This window comes from Stomoxys calcitrans, chromosome 5 (assembly GCF_963082655.1).
Source record: "Stomoxys calcitrans chromosome 5, idStoCalc2.1, whole genome shotgun sequence".
In the NCBI taxonomy this organism is placed as follows: domain Eukaryota; kingdom Metazoa; phylum Arthropoda; class Insecta; order Diptera; family Muscidae; genus Stomoxys; species Stomoxys calcitrans.
Window position 1 is genome coordinate 114539621 of NC_081556.1, and position 22822 is coordinate 114562442.

Here is a 22822-nt window from a genome sequence, read left to right on the forward strand (position 1 = left end):
AGAGAGAGGAATGAAAATAAGAGTTATACTTTTCAAAGTTTACATATACAACAGAGGATAGAGACGTCAATGAACACGAAAGAGGACAAAGATAATACAAAGCTACAGTGTTCCGTTGCAATAGATTAGAGTGTAAGCATAGTTCTGTCATATTAGTTTTTAATTTTTCGCTGCAATATTTTACTTTATTTTTTTTTTTTTATTTATTATAAGAGATAATTAAGAGAATAATGCAAATGTAAACATATGTAAGTAAAAACTATAAACGTAACAAAACAGAACAAAATATTCAAAATGCGTATCTTGTTAATAGATTTCACTAAATAAACTCTTGAAAAAGTCGGAAAAAAAAAGCCGACAAAACGTGAAGAAAAGGATGAAATAAACTTGTTTTATTTGCATTTTGAAAAAAAACGGCAAAAATCACGTAAGAGATTATAGAGCAACAGTGGTCACTAACAAAAACGAAGAATTTTCCATTGAGAGGACACTTTTCATTTATTGTTTAAAAGTTTTATTTTTTCTCTGTTATAGATTTTATCTTCTTCTTTTTTACTTGCATAATAATAACAATTACACACAATGTTTTTTAGGGTTTTATTGGCAAATTTCTCTTTTGTGGTTGCTGTTGTTGTCAGTTTTTTTTTTTTGTTTTGTTTCAACATTAAACATTTTAATAAATTCTTTTAAATTGTTTTACAGATTTTGTTTTTTGGTTTTGGTTTTCATTTAAATACATTTACATAAATAGAGTATATATATATGGAGTATATATATGGTATAATGCTGTGGTTCTTGTATAGACAATTTGTTGTTGTTGTTTAAGTTTAATTTAATAATGGACAGTTGAGTTCTTGTTGGTTTATTTGTTTCAATAAGTATTAAAATAGAGCTTTATTTAACAATTTAATACAAGTTAAGAAGTTTTTTTGGTAGTTTTTTTTTCAAGGGATTCTTGTTAATTTTTTTTACAGTTGGTTTAAGGTTTTTGTTAAATTTTAAGTTTTGAAAATGAGCGAACATAATTTCAGATTTTTTTGTTTATTTATATGCGTTTAAGTTTATTGTAACAATTATTTCCCATATATTGGTTTTGCAAAAGGTACATTCAGAACATGCTTCGTTTTGGTAACATATTGAGATAATTTAATAGTGGCTTATATGGCAAAACATTGTAACGTCTAATAGTCTTTTTCAAAAAAAAATATTTGTTTGTTTTTGGCTGTGGAACTATAGCGATTTATTTATATTTAAAATTTCCTGTTTTTTATTTTTTTTATTAAAGAATTTTTTTCCTTAAAAATGGGCAAATTTGTAATTTTTTGTTAAATAACAATTTTTTTGGTATAACGATTTGCAGTTGTTTATTTTCTTCTTAATTTTGTGGCTTTTTACAATGTCAGCTGAAAGTTTTCTTTTAACTTTTTTTTTCAAAAATCATTTTTTTACAAATTAAAATTTTTTTTTTTTTTTAATTTTGTTTCTCTAAAGACATGAATTAGATTTGTTTGGTGTTGTGGTTTTCTATGACATTTATTTTTTTTTTATTATTAATTTAATTTTCTTAAGTTTTTTTTTGCGTTACGCATGTTTCTTTGAATTATCTCTGTTTTACAATTTTCTAAATTTTATCCATTTCTTAGTTGTTCCTTTGTTTTTCCTTTTGGTTTTGGCATTTGGTTTTAAAAATTTCATTTTGTAGCAGTGTTTGTCTTTTGTGGTTTTTCTAGTTATTTGTTTTCCTTTCCCCAGGGTTTCCTTGTGAAAACATTTTTAGCTGCCTGCTCTTCTGCGCTCCAACCTCATCCCAAATTTCTACAGATCTTATTGGACCCATGACGAGGGAGCCCACAACGGTTCATTTTCGACTCTTTGGACAATATTTACAAGTTTTTCAAATGCTGTCACCAAATCGGCATTCAAAATTTCATCATCGAAGAAATGACCGTATAGGAAGTCAATGCGCACCGAGGACTTGACCATGTCAGTGAATTCTTCATCCTGAAATTTGAAGAAAAAAAAAGAGTTTTATAGGACATTTTTGAAGTTAAAGTGAATTAAGTGAGAGTAAAGGTCCGATACTTGAATACCTATCATAGTGGATTATGTTGAAAATGTACACTAGGATGTACCACGATGTAAAGGGTATGCGTTTCCATATTTTCAAAATACGGAAACGCATACCCCCGATTTTGTCTTTTTGATTTCAATAAACAACAAAATTAACGTTAACCCGTGCGGACACTACGCCGAAAGTTGGATCTAGTAGTTGTATAAGGAACAGGGCCTCACTTCTCACTTATTAATGAGTGCAGTACGATTCAAGTTTAAGCTCAATGATAAGGGGCCTCCTTCCTATAGCCGACTCCAAACGGCGTGCCGCAGTGCGACACCTCTTTGGAGAGAAATTTTATATGGCATAGTACCTCACAAATGTTGCCAGCATTAGGAGGGGAAAACCATCGCTGAAACATTTTTTCCGAAGGTCTCGCCAGGATTCGAAGCCAGGCGTTTAGCGTCATAGGCGGACATGCTAACCTCTGCGCTACGGTGGCCAATAAATTTCTTGGATTGGTCAATCCAATTGGCCAATCTATGAATCATCATTGCATCCCGAAAAAAATGCGGTTTCGTTTGGTTTATAGGCCAGCGGCGTCATTGGGCCGTACTTCTTCCAGAGCAAGGCCGGCACGTTACTGTCAATGGAAATCGCTACCGTTCAATGATAACAGAATATTTTTGAACCCAATTGGATGATAAGGACTTGGTGGTTCCAACAGGAGGGGCCACAAGCCACACAAAAAATGTCACAATCAGTTTATTGGAAACCAAGTTTGGAGAATGTGTTATCTCACGAAATGGTCCAATCGATTGGCCGCATCGGTCGTGAGATGTGGCGCCGTTAGACTATTTCCAGGTTGAGGCTAGTTCAAATCTATGATCAATGCCAAGAAGCCAGTGACGATTGATGAACTTCGCACGAATATCGAACGCGAAATTTCAGCAGTATCGCTCGTTTTCTGCTTGAAAACCGTAGAAGATTGGGAACAGCTTATGGACTTCTGCAAATGTGCTCGTGTGGCCATGCAAAAAATCGAGTTTCATACATAATGGCATCGAGCAACCATTTTTGTTTTATTTAAAAAAAAAAAAAAAAGATTGTACTGCTCTAATTGTAAAACGCGATATGTGAGGCCGTAGTCCTATGAGTCCCGTAATGATATCGAAGTCTATAATGAAATCTTCTTCTTACTTCCCTTCAGTACCAGCCTAGTATTCTCGTGATTGGAATATTGTCATGGGATTTTCATCGTTCTACCAACCATTTCACTGTTTCACTTTTCCACAGTGCTTTATGCGCTTTTGTCGCCCACGCCCTTAATTCAAACTGCGTGCCACGAAAGGCTTCGGATGTACTAAGTTTCTGCGGTTCTGCGGCCTTCACGGCCAAATTGTATGCCCTTTCAATTCCCCTTACTTCGCTATGACCCTTCATTCAGACAATGGGAATCGTGACATCCCGAGAGAAGGCATTAATCTCCTGGTTCTGGTTGTTGGAGCAGTGATGGTAAGTTAACTGCTCGTGATTGTTCACACTCGACGTCCTCGCTTTTATACCATACTAGCTGGCCCACTCCTCTGTGCCTTCTTTCACTCTCTTATTTTATCTGAGTCCTATATTGGCACGGTCAAACAATAAGTCCTATTTGAAGGTACTGGTACGGCATTTCAGATATTTCACCCCGATGTGGATATCATATTGGTGATTTACTCCCAACCACATTTCACTTAAGCCTTATATTGCTATGGTCGGTAAATATGTCCGGTATGGGCCTAGGTGGCCACCGTAGCGCAGAGGTTAGCATGTCCGCCTATGACGCTGAACGACTGGATTCGAATACTGGCGAGATCATCAGAAAAAAATTTCAGCATTGGTTTTCTCCTCCTAATGCTGGCAATATTTGTGAGGTACTATGCCATATAAAACGTCTCTCCTCTTCTCTCGGCACGCCGTTCGGACTCGGCTATAGAAAAAAGGCCCCATATCACTGTGCTTAAATTAACTGCACTCATTGATATGTGAGCAGTTTGCCCCTGTTCGTTAGTGGAATGGGCAAAATTTGCATTTGTATGGGGCTATTTTTGGGAGTTAGGTGGACCCCCATGAGCTCCATATTGTCATTATTGGTTTATATTTATATTTTCCGGGCTTTGGAGATGGCACCGACCCCCTAGATATCCCATCCTAAATAAGGATACCAAATTTCTCGTAAACAACCTAAATTTCGCTTAATTCCCCCCACTCACCTTCGAGATCTGGCGTTTTTGAAAATGGGTAAGGGAGGGTCCGCCCATCTCGGATGTTAGATCTTCTTCATTGGTTTTGGTGGTGGATTGGAGTAGCCAAACCCTTTGCCCCGAGAAAGGATTTTAAACTCATACTCCAATTTCAAAAACCACATTTGAGTTACATATTGCAATAGTCGGTATTTATGTGTGGTTTAGGGGGAGTTTAGAGATGAGTCGTCTCTGAAACACTTGGTCATAAAACAGATATCAGATTTGAGCTCTTTTTTGCCATAATCCACAAGTATGCCAAGTTTGAAGGATATTTAGGGTGGGACAGCCACTCTCGCACTTAGCCTTGAAAAATATCAGCATCGTGCTATACTCTCAAATTTCTTTTATTTGAGCCCCAATTACCATTGGTTTAAAGGGAGTCAATGGGGTGAGACTTCTCCCAAACACTAAGTCTCAAAATTTAATATCAAATTCGTTTTCTACTATTGATATAGTAGGCAAACATGGCCAGTTTGAAGGGAGTTTATGGGGAGCACCCTGAAATAATATCAGCATCAGCACGATTTTGTTTGAGCCCCATATTATCAAGCATTTTGAAGGTAGCTATCAAGAAATTCAGTGTTACGAGTCTCGTTCAAGTCCACACTAATTATTAGTTTTTTGTTATTGGCTATCTACATTAAAAATAAGGGGGAGGGGAGGGGGTTGGCTTCTCAGACAGCATTGTCATATCAGATTTGTACTCTACTTTTAAATACCTTTCATTTGATACCCATATTGCCCAAAGCGGTAAAAGTGTCCTGTTGGGTGGTCTTTTGGGGTGGGGGACTCTCCCCGACACTTATGGTGACATTTTAATGTCAACTTCGTGCTCTACTCTTAAATACCTTTCATTTGATACCCATATTGTCCCAATCGGTTAACATGCCCGTTCGGGTGGGTTTTGGGATGGGGCGTCCCCCCAGTTTATTTGACCCCAAATTTTACACCATAGTCGTGTTTTTGGGGTACCATAAGGTGGCATGCAAAATTTCGCTTAAATCGATACACCGATCTCCGAGATCTGGTGTTTTTGAAAATGGGAGTATGGGGGAGGGTCCACCTCCACTTCTGATATCAAAAAATTTAGTACACTATTTTCATGGGAAGTTTTTGAGTTTATACGAAATAGACAAACAAACAAAGGGCAACAATTTCATTTTTATACTCTCTACCATAGGATGGGGGTATATTCATTTAGTCATTCCGTGTGCAACACATCGAAATATCAATTTCCGACCCTACAAAGTATATATATTTTGGACCGTCGTAAAATTCTATGACGATTTAGCGATGTCCGATGTGTCTGTCCGTCCGTCTGTTGTAACCACTCTACAGCCTTCAAAGATTGAGATATTGAGCTGAAATTTGGCACAGATACTTATTTTTGATGCACGGTGGATAAGTTCTTGAACGGGCCATATCAGACCATATTTGGATATATAGACCGATCTGCCGATAATGGGTCTAATGCCCATAAATGCTTTATTTTTTATCCGATTTCGCTGAAATTTGAAACAGTGAGTAGCTTAAAGCTTCCCGACATCTGACTGAAATATGGTTCAGATTGGACTTTATTTAGATATAGCCGCAATATATACCGATCTGCCGATAAAGGTCTGAAGCTCATAAAAGCTGTTTTTATTACCCGATTTCGCTGAAGTTTGAAAAAGTTGATTAATTTAAACCTCCCGACGTCTGAACTAAATATGATTCAGATCGGACTATATTTAGATATAGCTGCCATATAGACCGATCTCCCGATTGAGGGTCTGAAGCTCATAAATGCCTTATTTTTTAACCGATTTCGCTGAAGTTAGAAACGGTGTGTAGTTTTAGGCCTCCCAATATAGGACCCAAATATGGTTCAGATCGGACTATATTTAGTTATAGCCGTCATATAGACCGATCTGCCGATAAAGGGTCTAAAGCCCATAAAAGCTTTATTTATTACCCGATTTCGCTGAAATTTGAAACAGAGGTAAACAGGTTATCTTAAGCCTCCTGATATCTGACCTAAATATGGATCAAATAGGACTATATTTAGGTATAGCTACCACATAGACCGATCTCCTTATAAAGGATCTATAGCCCATAAAAGCTTTATTTTTTAGCCGATTTCGCTGAAATTAGAAACAGTGAGTTATTTTAAGCCTCCCGACATCTGACCCAAACATGGTTCAAATCGGACTATATTTAGATATAGCCCGATCTCCAAATAAAGGGTCTGAAGCCCATAAAAGCATTATTTTTTAACCGATTTCGCTGAAATTTTCGACCCGATATAGCTGTCATATAGACTGATATGGCGATTTAGGGTCTTAAGCCCATCAAAGCCGCATTTATTACCCGATTTCGATGAAATTGTAAACAGTGAGTTGTTATAGGCCTCCCGACATCCTAAATGAAAATGGTCCAGATCGGACCGTATTTTGATACAGCTGTCATATAGACCGATCCACGAATTTAGGTTCTAAGGCTTTTAAAAGCCTTTTTATTATCCGATTTCGCAGAAATTCGAAAAAGTGATTTGTTTTAAGCCTTGCTTCATCCGACCAGAAATGAAAGAAATGCCATATAGATTGAACTTCCAGTTGACGGGCTTAATCCAATAGAAATCGGATATATTGCCCGATTTCGCAGAAACTGCGATTTGTTCAAGAGTTCTCGGCACCTGAATCAAAAATGATTCAGATTCAAAATCAAATTGGGTTTAAATTTCTTTATAAAATAAAAAAAGGAGTATCCTGACCCACTTACCGTAAAACCTCTGGCATTCGATTCATCGAACGTCGATTTGGCTCTCGCCTCTGTGCGTGTCTTCTTCAGTTCATCGAACTCCGGTGGTTTAATGTGCACAAGGAAGGGTTTCAATTGGACCGTTCTCAAAGCCTTGATGGCCTGATAATGGGGGCTCAGCAAGCAAACACAGCCCGCATTGACAATTGACTTGACGCTTTCGGCTGAGGTGCCATACAAATGGCCCTTGTATTCGCCATGCTCAATGAATTTGCCAGCCTCAATGTCGGCATCCATTTTTTCGCGGCTAACAAAAATATATTCACGGCCAGCTACTTCACCAGTGCGCATGGGGCGAGTGGTATCTGCAAAAAGAAAGGCAAAGAGATAAATCGAAGTTTTAAGGATTGCTTTTTTGCCACCACTTACATGGCACAGGACTACGATACTTTTCGGGATCTCGGGCTATCAAACGTCTCCTCAGCTCATTGCGTCCCACACCGGGAGCTCCGATCAACACCACCGGTCTATAAATGCCTGGACGTGGATACAACTTAGCCACCTCCTCATAGGTGGCAATCAGCTCACGATCAAAGTCATCGTTCTCTGTTAAATCGTACATGATTTTTTTAGTTTTCGGTTGGCGACATGATGAAGTGCTACTGCTAGAACGCAGCCTAGGCGAACCAGGCGGAGTGGTACATATGGAGGTACATGAGCCTTCTGATGATGTTTAGGTTGAGTTGAGTTAGGGATAATGGAGGTGATGTTAAAGAGACGTGGATTTTGCGCAAATGAGGTATGTGTTGAAGCCAATTTAAATGGTAAGTTGGCATATTGAAGGGTTTCAAGGTAGTGGTTGGTTTTTACAGATGTTAGGAAGTGGAGAAGACATTAGAATAGAGTCCATGCATTTTATGAAAATAGAACATTAATGAGTGATTAGTGATCATTGATGAATAAATATGGTAATGAACTAAAAGGAGCGAAAATAAAATATTCTAAAATCCGGGAGTGAAAACTAGATTGTGTCATGGCTATAAGAAGCTAGAGAGGGGCTAAGTGAACAATGGATAGATCCTATGTGCAGTTCTATATTTTGAGATCATAAAAGGCCAACGATATGGGTGAGATAAGCCTTATAAAATTGAACTAATGACTCATATACTATGAAATGTAAAAAAAAAAAAAAATGTTGCTCAGGCAATCATAAAAATCATAGAATTTTTTAGGGAAACATTTTTTTAGAGAACTTCTGCCTGTAGAAAAATTTTCATGGACTTAAAATTTTGTCTTTAAGTTTTTTGACTGTTAGGGCGAAGATCATAAAATTTTACAATTTTTGTTTGCTTCTCTTTGGAGACGAGTTCACTGATCGGAGATTGCAAATGGAAAAGGAAAGCCGAAGATAGCAACATACACCAACCACTATGGGACGCGTTTCGTCTTTGGTTAGAAGACTATTCAACCATATAAGGTGTGATGGCCTCGAGGGCCATGCGTTGGTATGTTGTATTTGTATCGTATTAATTGCGAAAACGCATCTATGATACAATTATCACATTAATCACGCTCGACAACTCTGTCTATTAGCTGTACTTTTCCCAATGCATGTATTTTTGTGTAATAACAGACTTTTTTTCTGTGGCAATTACTCTACTTCCGTAGTACACATGATTTTGTGCATCTGTTGGAAGTTGTATTGATGGCTTCGAATGCTAGACAACGGCTACGGCTATAGCTGTTGCTCCATGTGCCAAGGTTCGAATCCCGGTCGGGCTCTGGCGATTTTTTTCATTTTTCAATTTTTTTACCTGCGAAGATCATTAAATTTTAAAGTTTTAGTTTGTTTCTCCTTCGAGAAAAGGGAAACCAAACATACCAACACAAACAAACACAAGTTTTGTCTTCAGCGAAGATTTCCGTGAATTAGAGAAATTTTCATGGAAATTTTGTATTTGGGAAATTTCATGAAAATTGAGATTTGCTTATTTCCTTTTTTTTTTGATTTATTTGTCCAGCTGAAACCAATATAGGTGTTGTTTTTGTTTTTATTTAAAATAGAATACAAAATAAAACCCCTTTTTCATTAAGTTTTTGGTAAAATGTGGTTGCGACTAATGCACTGGGCAGGCTATAGAGATCATGATTTCGAAGCTAACTAAGTTCCATCTTCAGTCTGCTTTGTCCTCAAAAAGAAAGATGACATGCTTCCACCTCTCACTAATTAGTGAGCTGTGCAATGGTAGAAGCATTTTTCCTAAGACACACATTGGATCATATCAGGGCACCTTTCTTCGAGAGCACTAAGACAGGTAAACCACCAACCGCCAATTGTCTTTAGAGAAATTTTTGCAGAAATTTTGGTTTTAGAGAAAATTTTATGGGAATTCAGTCCTTAAGGAAAATTTCATGGAAATTTTGTCTTTAAGGAAAATTTGTTCAAAATTTTGTCTTTGGAGAAAATTTCATAGAAATTTTGTCTGTATAGAAAAATGTGAAAATTTCACGGAAATTTTAACTTTAGGGAAAATTTCATGGAAATTTTTTCTTTGGGAAGCTTCAGGATTTTTTTTAAAGGAAAATTTCAGGAATTTTTTGTTTTTTTTTTTAGCGAAAATTTAATGGAGATTTTGTCTTTAGGGAAGGTTAGGTAGTGGCAGTCTACCATCAGACTCACTTAGACGTTTTCGTCCATTATGTTACCACAGAAGCAAAAAAGGAAGATGCCTTCTAGTTTCTACCGTTAAACCAGACAGATCGCTTTAAAAATCCCAACAGCTTGTGAATCTTCACAGCTTCTGCAAAAATTGTTGCTGGCAACCTTCAGTCTGTCAGCATGTTTTCCGTTTAGACAGTGACCTGTCATGACGGACTCAATGACTGAGACGTCTGTTCTAGCCAGTGACAGCAAAGCGGTAGACCTCTCAAGTCTAGATTAGGCCACATAGTTTTGGAATGCTCACAGCCCCCTCTTTGTGACCATCTATCATTCGTTGTCCTTCGGGCTTGCTCCTGAAAACTCAGCTTACATGTCGCTAGAGCCATACCCAAAGATTCCAGTGTCCCTGAAATAAGTTGGGTAGTTCCTAATCTCGCAAGCTCGACCACTTTACAATTTCCTGGGATATCTCTGTGGCCCGGCACCTAGAACAGGTGAATTTTGAACTGTTCAGCCATCTCTTTGCCTTTAAGAAAAAACTACTTGGAAATTTTGTCTCTGGAGAAAATTTTATGGAAATTTTGTTTTCAGAGAAAATTTCATGGAAATTTTGTCTTTAGAGAAAATTTCATGAAAATTTTGTCTTTAGTAAAAATTTCATGAAAATTTTGTCTTTAGTGAAAATTTCATGGAAATTTTGTCTTTAGTGAAAATTTCATGGAAATTTTGTCTTTTTTGCCTTTTTAACTTTTACTTTTTATGATAAGGAAGTTGTTAAATGAAGTCAGATGATATTTTTTCTTATTTTAATTTTAATAAAAACAAACAAACTTGGTGAGAAAGCTGTAATTTTGAATGATTTGTTTTATCCTATTATAACAACCAATAATTATACAACCTTTTGTGCAATGATCTTTTATAACGCTTCAAAAACTTACTTTTCGATTCTCCATCAGCTACATCACGTTGCGTCCGTTCATGTAAAATTCTTCTTTCTTGCAAGGCACGACTGGGTATAAGACCGGCGCGAGCGGTGCGTTCCGATTCACGGCGAGCTTGCCACCAATACGAATCGTCCTGTAAAAGAGAGAACAAAAGGAACAAATTAAAATCAAACAAATAGCGGTTTTCAAGGAAATAGGCTACGTTCTGGGTGGCAGTTTTTGATTTTCAGATTTCACTTTTTAAGCAAAAAAAAGAATCAATTTTTTAGGGGACTATGGATCATGAATGGCAGCTTGTATAGCCTTTATTTATATCAACATCTTGCTTTTACATGAATTGATTAGACTGGCCTTATATTTTGCTCAATTTGGCTTGGCATTAATAGCTCATCATTTAAGGAAAATTGGTTTGGTTCGGAAGTTTGGATGTGATGTCATAAACGGATGGACGAACAAACATGGCGAGATCGCCGCGAATGTTCATACGTTTTTAACCTTTCAACGAAATTTTTAAAATTTAGCTGCGTTAAATAAAATTTTAGAGCATAAACTATGCTTTTTTCGGTTATAAAAAGATCTTAAATCTGCCTATGAGTGATGTTATTTCATCACTGCCTTAAGGTATGCTATGAAAAAAACACATTGGTATTTTAAAATATCGCTACCATAGAAACCAAACCCTAAACCAATTTTTACCAACTAGGACAAAAGAGAAGTGTGCGTCTATGCTTTTTTTTTACAGTGGAAAAAGGGACACCAAATCACAAGCTTATTGGTTTGCCAAATTTTATGGAAAATGAGTGGGTAAGGTGGCGTATGACGTATGCAATTTGGGGACATTTTTATAAAATAGTAATCATACGCAACCGTAGACAATCCTCTTATGGCCATTTTTATATCCAACACCATAGGATAGGGAGTATATTCATTTAGTCATTCCGTTTGCAACACATCGAAATATCAATTTCGGACCCTGCAAAGTATAAATATTTCTGATCGTCGTCAGAAGCAGACACCCGATGTCCGGGTGTCTGTTCGTCTGTCCGTCTGTTGTAATCACTCTACAGCCTCCAAATTTAGACATTGAGCTGAACTTTGGCACGGATACGTCTTTTTGATGCACGCTGGTTAAGTTCCGATCTGCCGATAAAGGGTCTAATGCCCATAAATGCTTTATTTTTTATCCCATTTCGCTGAAATTTCAATCAGTAAGTAGTTAAAAAGCTTCCCGACATCTGACCCAAATATGGTTCAGATCGAACTATGTGTAGATATAGCTGCTATGTATACCGATCTCCCGATAAAGGGTCCGAAGCCCATAAAAGCTTTATTTATCACCAGATTTCGCTGAAATCTGAAACAGTGAGTAGTTTAGGGCTTTTCGACATCTGACCCAAATATGGTACAGATCGGACTATATTTAGATATAGTTGTCATATAGACCGATCTGCCAAAAAAGGGGTTGAAGCCCATAAAAGCTTTATTTTTAAACCGATTTCGCTGAAATTTGGAATTGTGCGCAGTTTTAAGCTTCCCAACATCCGACCCAAATAGGGTACAGATCGAACTATATTTAGATATAGCTGCCATATAGTCCGATCTCCAGATAAAGGGTTTGAAGCCCATAAAAGCTTTACCTTTTTCCAGATTTCGATTAAATTTTTAACAGTAGGTTATTTTAAGCCTCGCGACGTCTGATTTAAATTTGGATCAAATCGGACTATATTTAGATATAGCTGCCATATAGACCGATCTCCCGATAAAGGGTCTGGAGCCCATAAAAGCTTTATCTTTTAACCGATTTCGCTGAAATTTGAAACAGTGAGTAGTTTTAAGCCTCCCGAGGCCTGACCTAAATATGGATCATATCGGACTATATTAAGATATAGCTGCCATACAGACCGATATCCCCATAAATATTCTGAAGCCCATAAAAGCTTTACATTTTAAACCGATTTCGCTGACATTTGAAACAGTGAGTAGTTTTTCGCCTCCCAGCCTAGGACCCAAATATGGTTCTGATCGGACTATATTCAGATATAGCTGCCATGTAGACTGATCTGCCGATAAAGGGTCTAAAGCCCATAAAAGCTTTATTTTTCATCTGATTTCGCTGAAATTTGAAACAGTGGGTAGTTTCAGGTCTCCCGACGTCTGATATAGACCGATCTCCCGATAAAGGGTTTGAAGCCAATAAAAGCTTTATTTTTTAACCGATTCCGCTGAAATTTGAAACATTGAGTAGTTTTAGGCCTACCCACATCTGAACCAAATATGGTAAAGATTGGACTATATTTAGATATAGCTGTTATATAGACCGATATGCCGATTAAGGGTCTGAAGCTCATAAAACCTTTATTAATTACCGATTTTGTTGAAAATTGAAATACAAAATTCAACAGTGACTTATATTTACTAGACCACTTAATGCCCGTGCCGAATTTGGGAGCATAAGTTATCCAATTTTCACCGGATTGTGACGAAAGGGGGTTACATATATACCCGAAGTGGTGGGTATCCAAAGTTCGGCCCGGCCGAACTTAATGCCTCTTTACTTGTTATATAGATAGGATATGGCATATTCATAGGACAGATGGCATATTCATTTAGCCATTCCGTTTGCAACACATCGAAATATAAATTTCCGACCTTACAGAGTATATGCGTAGGATCTTTCAAAGGGAGCGCTACAAACTTTTTTTTTAAAATAAAACAAAAACGAATTTTTTTCCTTTGGAAGTTCGTTCGATGCCATTATGTATGGAACTCGATTTCGTTTGCATGGCAACCACGGCACGGGAGGCCACCTTAGCGCAGAGGTTAGCATGTCCGCCTATGACGCTGAACGCCTGGGTTCGAATCCTGGCGAGACCATCAGAAAAAATTTTCAGCGGTGGCTTTCCCCTCCTCATGCTGGCAACATTTGTGAGGTACTATGCCATGTAAAACTTCTCTCCAAAGAGGTGTCGCACTGCGGCACGCCGTCCGGACTCGGCTATAAAAAGGAGGCCCCTTATCATTGAGCTTAAACTTGAATCGGACTGCACTCATTGATATGTGAGAAGTTTTCCCCTGTTCCTTAGTGGAATGTTCATGGGCAAAATTTGCATTTTTGCAACCACGGCACGCTTGCAGCAGTACAGACGCTCAACAAAATTTTTGACAGTTTTCAAGCACAAATCGGCCGATACTGCTGCAATTTTGTTCATCAATCGTCGCTGGATTGTTGGCATAAACCATAGACTTGACGTATCCCCACAGGACATAGTCTAACGACGTCAAATCGCACGACCATGGCGTCCAATCGATTGGACCATATCGTGTGATAACACGTTCTCCAAACTTGGTTTCCAAAAAATTGATTCTGACATTCGCTGTGTGACTTGTGACGCCGTTCTGTTGGAACCACTTGTCCTCCAAGTCCATATCATCCATATGGGGCCAAAAATATTGTGTTATTATTGAACGTTAGCGATAACCATTCCCAGTAACGTGCCGGTCTTGATCATCACGGAAGAAGTACGGGCCAATGACTCCGCCGGTCCATTAACCGTACCAAACCGCACTTTTTCGGGATGCAGATGACTCTTTGAGTAAGTGTGGATTGCTGTCTGGCCAATAACGCATATTTTGCTTATTGCCGAAGCCATGAAGCCAGAAATAAGCCTTATCATAGCGCTCTTAACGTTGAGGTAACTGACTCCGAATTTCGGTAGAAAATTTTAATAATTTCGAGTCTTTCCATCATAAAATGCCAAACCTTACTGAAGAGAAATGTCAAAAGAACAGCAAAAAGTATAGCGTCGTTTGCTGTCCCTATCGGTCTACTTTTGTAGTGTCCCTGTTTAAGAAACCTGTATTGCTGATCGTCATAGAATTGTAAGAAGATTTAGCGATCCGTCCGTGCGGTCCGTGTGTCTGTCCGTCCGTGTGGATGGATGGATCTTCTTAACATGATTTTGTTAAGCTTGGGCCTAGGTTCTGGAGGTTCGATCAATAAGCTGAGTTCTATCAATACGCTTTTCTTTCTGGTTTTTCCATAATTATTTTAATAACTTACCTGTGAGACAATATGTAAAATATCGCCACGTTGAAATGCTAAACCAGCCTCTTTACATGGTATATAAGGATCCACTTCGGGGTTGTAGTCGAAATGGGCACGTACACGAACCTTGGATTCACGTTGGGCACCACGGCCATCGGAGGGAACCAATTTGAAGGTAATGGTGCCTTCAGAGTTTTGCTATAGTTGACAAAAAAACGCACACACACACTCAGTTTTTGATCTAAAATGGCTAGAAATGTGTAACGAAGCCTAACTCACCAATATGCTCAAAACATCACCAGGAGTTTTGCCCTCCACATTGATGCCATTGACTTCGATAACCTCATCGCCCACATGAATAAGGCCAGAACGATCGGCAGCTCCACCATGCATAATGCGTGCTATGATGATTTTACCCGATTCTTCATCGGTTTTAATGGTGGCTCCCTGCAAATCAAATATAAGAAATAGGTTTTAATAAAATTTGGGTTGAATATGGGTTTGCTAGAAAGGGCACAGCAATTACAACAATTTTAATTTAATTATAGTTATTATATACTTTTTTTTAATACTACACAGACAAAGTACGACACAAATGTTTTAAGTGTATGTTTTACAACAAAAAGAAGCGATACTTTTAAACTTTTACCTTTGGTGAACTTGAACAACAGAAAGTACACTTGAAAGATGAAGCAAGGTAAAAGTCTAAAATGTGTTAACAAACTTATTGAAAATTCTTCAGAAATGGCAAACGAAAGAAGAAAGCAAAAAAGAACAACAAAAAAAGGCGTCAAGTTCGACCGGTCCGAACTTTGGATACCCATCACCTCGGGTATATATGTAAACCACCTTTCGTCATAGTCCGATGAAAAATGCATAATTTATGCCCCCATAGCAGCTTTATCGAAATATGGTCCGATTTGGACCAAATTCGGCACGGACATTGAGCTCATAAGTACAAAATATTGGTCTTTTTGGTACCCATATCCAAATGTAGACCGATCTGAACCATATACGAGACGGATTTCGAAAAGTCACTTTTTCAAATATCAGCGAAATCGGATTATAAATGTGCTTTTTATGGGGCCAAGACCTTAAATCGAGAGATCGGTCTATATGACAGCTATATCCAAATCTGAACCGATCTGGACCATATTGCAGAAAGATGTCGAGTGGCCTAGTTTTACTCACTGCCCCAAATTTCGGCTAAATCTGACAATAAATGCGCTTTTTATGGGCCCAAAACCTTAAAGCTAGAGATCGGTCTATATGGCAGCTATATCCAAATCTGGACCGATCTGGACCATATTGCAGAAAGATGTCAAGTGGCCTAGTTTTACTCACTCCCCCAAATTTCGGTGACAATAAATGCGACTTTTATGGGCCCAAAACCTTAAATCGAGAGATCGGTCTATATGGCAGCTATATCAAAATCTGAACCGATCTACACCAAATTGCAGAAGGTGATTGAAGAGCGTAACGCAACTCACTATCCCAAATTTCCGAGCTATCGGTTTATGTCAGCTATATCCAACTCTGGACCGATTTGTGCCATATTGCAGAAAGACGTTGAGGGGCCTAACCTGCTTTGATTTCCAACGGCTGCTCCAAGTAAGGTCCGAATCGATCTATAACCTGATATAGCCCCCATATAAACCGATCATCCGATTTGACTTCTTGAGGCTCTGGAAGCCGCAATTTTGGTTCGATTTGGCTGAAATTTTGCATGTAGTGTTCCGCTATGACTTTCAACACTTGTGCCAAGTACGGTCCAAATAGGTGATTGATAATGTGCCTAGTTTGATGCCTCAGATATTCTTTCGATCACGCCTCAGATATTCTTTAATAAATCTCTGGGCCCGGATAGTATATCAACACTTGTTCTTTGTGAGTGTTCTTCGACGCTTGCTCGTCCACTACGCAACCGTTTCAACCTTGCTTACCGTGCGGGAGTTTTCCCAGCGCGTTGGAAGGTTACGAACGTTCAGCCCATCCCCAAAAAAGGTGGGGCGAACAACCCTGCGAATTACCGGCCAATTGTGATATGCTCCGCGCTCTCCAAGGTTATGGAGAGTATGGTTAGCCACCATCCTCTCAGATACTTAGAGTCCAATGGCCTTCTTAGCGACAGACATTATGGGTTCCGCAAAAATCCCTCTACGGGAGACCTAATGGCATTTTTGACGGAACGATGGAGTTGCTCTATCCACCAGTTTGGTGAGAGTAAGGTCGTGGCTCTGGATATCTCCAAGGCATTTGATAGGATCTGGCACGGTGCACTTTTATCAAAGCTTGTCGCTTTTGGAATCGGTAATAACTTCATTCGATTTATATCGAGCTTTCTGACAGATCGCACTTAACGAGTTGTTGTAGATGAGTTCTCATCAGATGAGTATACATTGACCTTACGTGTGCCACAAGGCTTTGTCCTTTCCCCTTCCCTTTTTCTTATTTTCTTATACGATCTATTGGGTCAGACTTCGAATCCAGTCTATTAATTTGCCAATAACAGTAGCCTGTGTCATACATATTCATTCGACCATAGGCCCAGTCCTTAAGACATTGTGGATAGGAGGCGCCATATGGATGGGACGCTCTCCCAGGATTTGTTGGCCATTTCCGATTGGGGTAGAATGAACAGAGTAGACTTAAACGCACAAAAGACGCACTGCTGTTTCTTGTCTCACATGCGATTCACTGACTGACACTACAATTGTCGATATCTATCGACGGTATAGATATTGAACAGTCAGATGCTCTTGATGTTCTGGGCATGAAGATACAATGTGATGCCCATTGGTCAAAACACATATTCGAAGTGTCGAAAGAAGCATTCAAGTGTTTGGGCTTTCTTAAGCGGTGCAAGATTTCTTGCACCTCTTCTTATCTTCTTAATATCTATACTACCTACATCAGGCCGAGGATGGAATATAACTCTCATATATGGGCAGGAGCTCCAAAATCATCCTTGGAGCTACTTGATCGGGTTAAAGGAAGAGCGATGATGTTGATTGGGGACTGTAGGGTATCCAACTCTATTGCCTCTCTTGATCATCGTCGGAATGTGTGTAGCGTTGTATTGCTCTATCGTTATTTTTATGGCGTGTGTTCCAGGGATATTCATCTTCTTATCCCTGACGTTACGTTGACGTTCACCAGGAACACAAGACTTGCCAGGAACTCACACTCGTTTGTAATTTATTGGCCAGTCGACCAAACCATTCGTATGTGGAATCGACTTACGGCTAATGTCTTTCTCGCTGACGTCGATGTTCAAAAATTTAAGACGAATATTAGCAAACACTACTTCCTCTTTCCCCCCTCCAACCCTTAACTTTCCTAATTGCCAACGCAATGCACTGCATATATTTGGGACACCCTGCGTGTTGCTTATGTAAAATTTGTTAGTAAAAAACAGCAAATAATTTTGCTGATTTTACTAAAAAAATTTTCTGAGTGCATACCAAATTTCATGACATATTTTTTCTCACACCACTGTGCAGCCTAAGATGAGGGAAGTTAAACTGGGGCCTATGAACATTCCCAACGGAGATTATGTAGTCGAAACTAAATTTGAAGAGATCTGGGATCCGTTTTACTGTGGTTGGCTAGAACACAAATCTCACTCATCGTGAGGAAGATCACTAACTGATTGAAAAATATGATGATAGGCCAAAGGATGCAAACATAAGCTATGAGGATGTCAAGGAAGAGAAAACTATAGAAGGAATATCTGCTATGTGTGTAGTTGGTAAGCAGAAAGGGTCAACTTAAGATTTGTATCTCTTTCAAGGATTATTGATATCACAGGATGTGAACAAATCCAAGTTATTAGGATTTATTAATGAGTTTCAAACATTTCTATGAGGCAGTGAATTTTCAATAAGTTCATTAACCGTTTTTATACTTTTTCGCAAGGTGTATTTACATTTTTTTTTTCAATTTTTTTTTTATATATTTTATCGATTTGCTTTGGTGTATAAGTGTTGATTGAACTAATTTTTGTTCTTTTATCTTTTTTTGGTTGGTTTGTTGTGGTTGTTATTTTGGAATTTCGTTGTTGTTGTTGTTGATTATTATTATTTTTTTTTTGGTTGTGAAGGACATTTACTTACAACAATTGGTTCCGCACTTTGTGCTCCTGACTGTGATAATGTATAGTTATTTTGTTTGAGAATATATTTTTTTTTTATAATTTTTTTACAAATTAAAAAATAAGAATATATGAAAAAAAGAAACACATAACGATTTTTTATATGAGTTCACATTGAAAACAAATTTTGCAGTTTTATTCTAAGACGAGACAAATGTAGCAGAAGAAAGGCCAAAAAAAGGAAAACAAAATGAAAAAAGCTAAAGGATCTTAGTTTTGGGATGGGAGATAATGAACCATAATTTTGTGTGATTGATGTGTGAGGGAAAATGAAGCCTGTGATTGTCTGCATGAAAGCAGCATGACTTCATGTTGTATACATATACCGGTTTTTTTAATAAGGTCCTATAAAATTTAAAATGATTTGATTAGTTTTAGAGAAATGAGTTTGGAAGGGACAATATTCTGAGTTTTTCACCAAACACAATGGCTTAAAGACATTTGTGAATAAAAAAACAAGCATTCCATATGTGCCCTTGGACACAGTACGATGATGCGAGACATGAGTTAGATTGTGAATGTATAGTTAGTGGAAGGCTGAAACATTTGGTATTCTGATGTACTCCAGATAATGAAGATGGGTTTCCTTTCTACTATTGAGCAAGCTATCTGGAAAAAAAGGGCCCACCGAACACTTTTACCAGTTGAAGAAAGCTGAGTCTTTTCAGGTGTTTCCTGTCCTGTAAGGGGTAGCGCTGTCTCTCTCCAGAAGCCAAGTACCTGAGCTTGATTTTGGGATGCAGACAAACTGGCGAAGGAAGGGATAAAAGGGGACTATATGCGCTCTGCTCCTGTTGCAACTTGATAGAAAAAAGTTGGGGGCTAAGGTTGCAGATAAAAAAATTGATGTTAACCGCGGTTTATCGGCCAATTCTCCCTTAAGGATATAGGGTGTAGCATCGGTATTTGAAGAACTATGCCCTCCGGATTATAGAGAAGGTACAGCTAACAGTGCGTCGCGGATCTATGGCACAAAACGCAGCCAAGGCACTTTAAACTGAAGAAGCCAAGTACAAATTAAATGTGAAATTTTAGGTAAATCTTTTTATTGTTCGAATCGTCTTCGAATTTCAAACTGCGGAATGCTTGAAAGTTTTCGTAATTCGAAAAAACGAAGGAGTTACAGCGTTTAAGACCTTGAAAACGAATTTTTAAGCACAAAAAAAGTTGGCACAGATATGAATTATGCAATTTTGAGCTTGTTTTGTGTAGAAAAAACATACGAGTTGCACTAATCCGAATCTTTTGCCATAATCATCATTACTGTATACTCAACTCGAATAATTTTTTCGCATCAAAATTTGAAAATTTTCATAAGGGGTTAGCATTTGCTAAAAAAATGCAAAAAAAATAAAATGTGAAATTTTAAGTATTTCTGTTTATTTTTCGAATCGTCTTCGAATTTCGAACTGCGGAATGCTTAAAAAAGTATGGTTTTTGCGATGTTTTTCACACAAAACTTTACAGTATTGCTTCGCACCATTGCGGAAAGAGATTTTTCTCATGAATCCAAAGGTGTCTGAAAAATTTAAAAATTCGCAAAACTAAGGAACTTACAGCTATTGCAAATTTACGTTGTTTTTTGGAATTTTTTGGATATCAATTATGCGACTTTGAAGCAATACTCCAAAGTTTTCAAGCCAATAGAAAAAAGCAATGCTTTGTCCAACACTATCACGGCAAGAGACTTTCTTCACGAATCAAAGGGTACTAAAACTACCCTTTCCCATAAGAAAGGTTGCTAAAACTACCCTTCCCCAAAGGATAGGGTACTAAAACTACTCTTTCACAAAGGAAAGGTAACTAAAACTAAAATTTCACAAAGGAAAGAGTACTAAAACTACCCTTTCCCAAAGGAAAGGGTAATAAAACTACCCTTTACCAAGTCAAAGGGTACTAAAACCACCCTTTACCAAGGCAAAGGGTACTAAAACTACCCTTTACTACGTCAGAGGGTAAAAAACTACCCTTTCTCAAAGGAAAGGGTTCTAAAACTACCCATTCTCAAAGGAAAAAGTACTAAAGGGTAAAAGATCTACCCTTTCCTAACAAAAAGGGTACTAAAATTACCCCTTCACATAGGAAAGGGTACTAAATTCACCCTTTTCCAAAGAAAAGGGTACTATAAACTACATTTCCGAAAGGAAAGGAAACTAAAACTAACATTTCCTAAAACAATGGTACTAAAACTATCCATTCCCAAAGGAGAGGGTACTTAAAACTACCCTTTCCCAAAGAAAAAGGTACTAAAACTATCTTTTCACAAAGGAAAAGGTAATAAATCTACCCTTTTGCAAAGGTCAGAGTACTTGAACTATCCTTTCCCAAGAAATGGTACTAAAGATATGTTTTGCCAAACGAGACGGTACTATAACTACCATTTTCCAAAGGAAAGGGTGCTAAAATTATACTTTTCCAAAGGAAAGGGCGATAAATCTACCCTTTCTCTAAGGAACGGGCACTAAAACCACCCTCTCCCAATGGAAAGGGTACTAAAACTACCCTTTTCCAAAGGAAAGGATACTAAAACTACAATTTCCAAAGGAAAGATTACTAAAACTACCATTTATCAAAGGAAAAAATACAAAAGAAAAAACTTTTTCAAAAGAAAGGGTGCTAAAGCCACCCTTTAGCCTTTCCCAAAGAAAAGAGAACTATAACTACCGTTTCGCAAAGGAAAGCATAATAAAACTACCCTTTTACAAATTTTGTGGGTATCAATTATGCAATTTTGAACCAATACTCTAAAGTTTTCAAAGAAATAGAAAAAAGTATTGCTTTATCCAGCACCATTTTCGGAGAGATATGCTTCACGTACTCAACGTTGTTCTCAGGATTTTAAAGTTCGCAAAACTAAAGATGTTACAGCAACTTCAAACTCATATTGAGATTTTTAACCATTGTTTGGATATGAATGATGCAATTTTGAGCTTTTTTTTGCAGAAAAAACATAGGAGTTGTACTTATCTAAATTTTTTGCCATAATCTTTAATACTGTATACTTAACACGAAAAAGTTTATCGCATAAAAAATTAAAATTTTGCTAAAAATGCAAAAAAAAATAATAAAATTGAAAATATCCGCAAATACCTTTTAAAAGTACCCTTTTCCAATGAAAAGGGTACTAAAACAACCCAATTCCAATAAAAAAGGGTGTTAAAATTTTCTTTTCCTAATGAAAAGGGTACAAGAACTACCCTTTCCCAAAGAAAAGGACATTAAAACTATCCTTTCCTAAGAGAAATGGTACTAAAACGTTCCATTCCCAAAGGAAAGGGTACTAAAACTACCCTTTTTCATAGGATACTAAAATTTCCATATTCCTTTTACTAAAACTGCCCTTTCCCGAAGTAAAGGGTACTACAACCGCCCTTTTCCAAAGGAAAGGGTACTAAAACAACTTCTTCCCAAAGGAAGGGGTACTAAAACTTCCGTTCCCAAAGCAGAGTGTACTAAAACTACCCTTTTCTAAAAGAAAGGGTACTAAAACAAAGGAAAGTGTTCTAAAGCTACGCCTTCCCAAAGGAAAGGTTTTTCAAATTACTCTTTCCCAAAGGAAAGGGTATTAGAACCACTCTTTTCCAAACGAAAGAGTACCAAAACCACTCTTTCCCAAAGGAAAAGTTGTTTAAACTACCCTTTCCCAAAGAAGAGTGTGCTAAAACTACCCTTTCCCACCATATTCTTTACTAAAATAAAGGGTACTACCCTTTCCCAAAGGAAAGTTTACTAAAACTACTCTTTCCCAAAGAAAAGGGTACTAAAACTACCCTTTCCCAAAGAAAAGAGTGCTAAAACTACACTCTCCCTTTCCCAAAGGTAAGGATATTAAAATACCCTTTCCTCAACGAAAACTTAGTAATGAAACCCTTACCTTATCGAAAAGTTACTTTAATTACATTTTATCCAAAGAAAATCTACTTTTGGACAGGTACAGT

General features: G+C 37.7%; 1 protein-coding gene across 5 annotated transcripts in view; it reads right to left on the reverse strand.

Annotated features, from left to right (window-relative positions):
• Positions 1 to 1514: 1514 nt before the first annotated feature.
• The window catches only part of LOC106090874 (MAGUK p55 subfamily member 7), an 89027-nt gene continuing 67719 nt past the window's right edge, over positions 1515 to 22822 (reverse strand). For 2 of the 5 annotated variants that reach the window (XM_059369650.1, XM_059369651.1), the window contains exons 7-13: positions 18847 to 18876; positions 15011 to 15178; positions 14747 to 14929; positions 10681 to 10819; positions 7510 to 7803; positions 7102 to 7445; positions 1515 to 2001 (exon numbers count right to left, since the gene is read on the reverse strand). In XM_059369650.1, the coding sequence (XP_059225633.1) occupies positions 1825 to 2001; positions 7102 to 7445; positions 7510 to 7803; positions 10681 to 10819; positions 14747 to 14929; positions 15011 to 15178; positions 18847 to 18876 (1335 nt within the window). In that variant the 3' untranslated portion in view covers positions 1515 to 1824. The remainder of the gene's footprint in view (positions 2002 to 7101; positions 7446 to 7509; positions 7804 to 10680; positions 10820 to 14746; positions 14930 to 15010; positions 15179 to 18846; positions 18877 to 22822) is intronic. The other 3 variants (XM_059369653.1, XM_059369652.1, XM_059369654.1) reach the window with 3 other exon arrangements.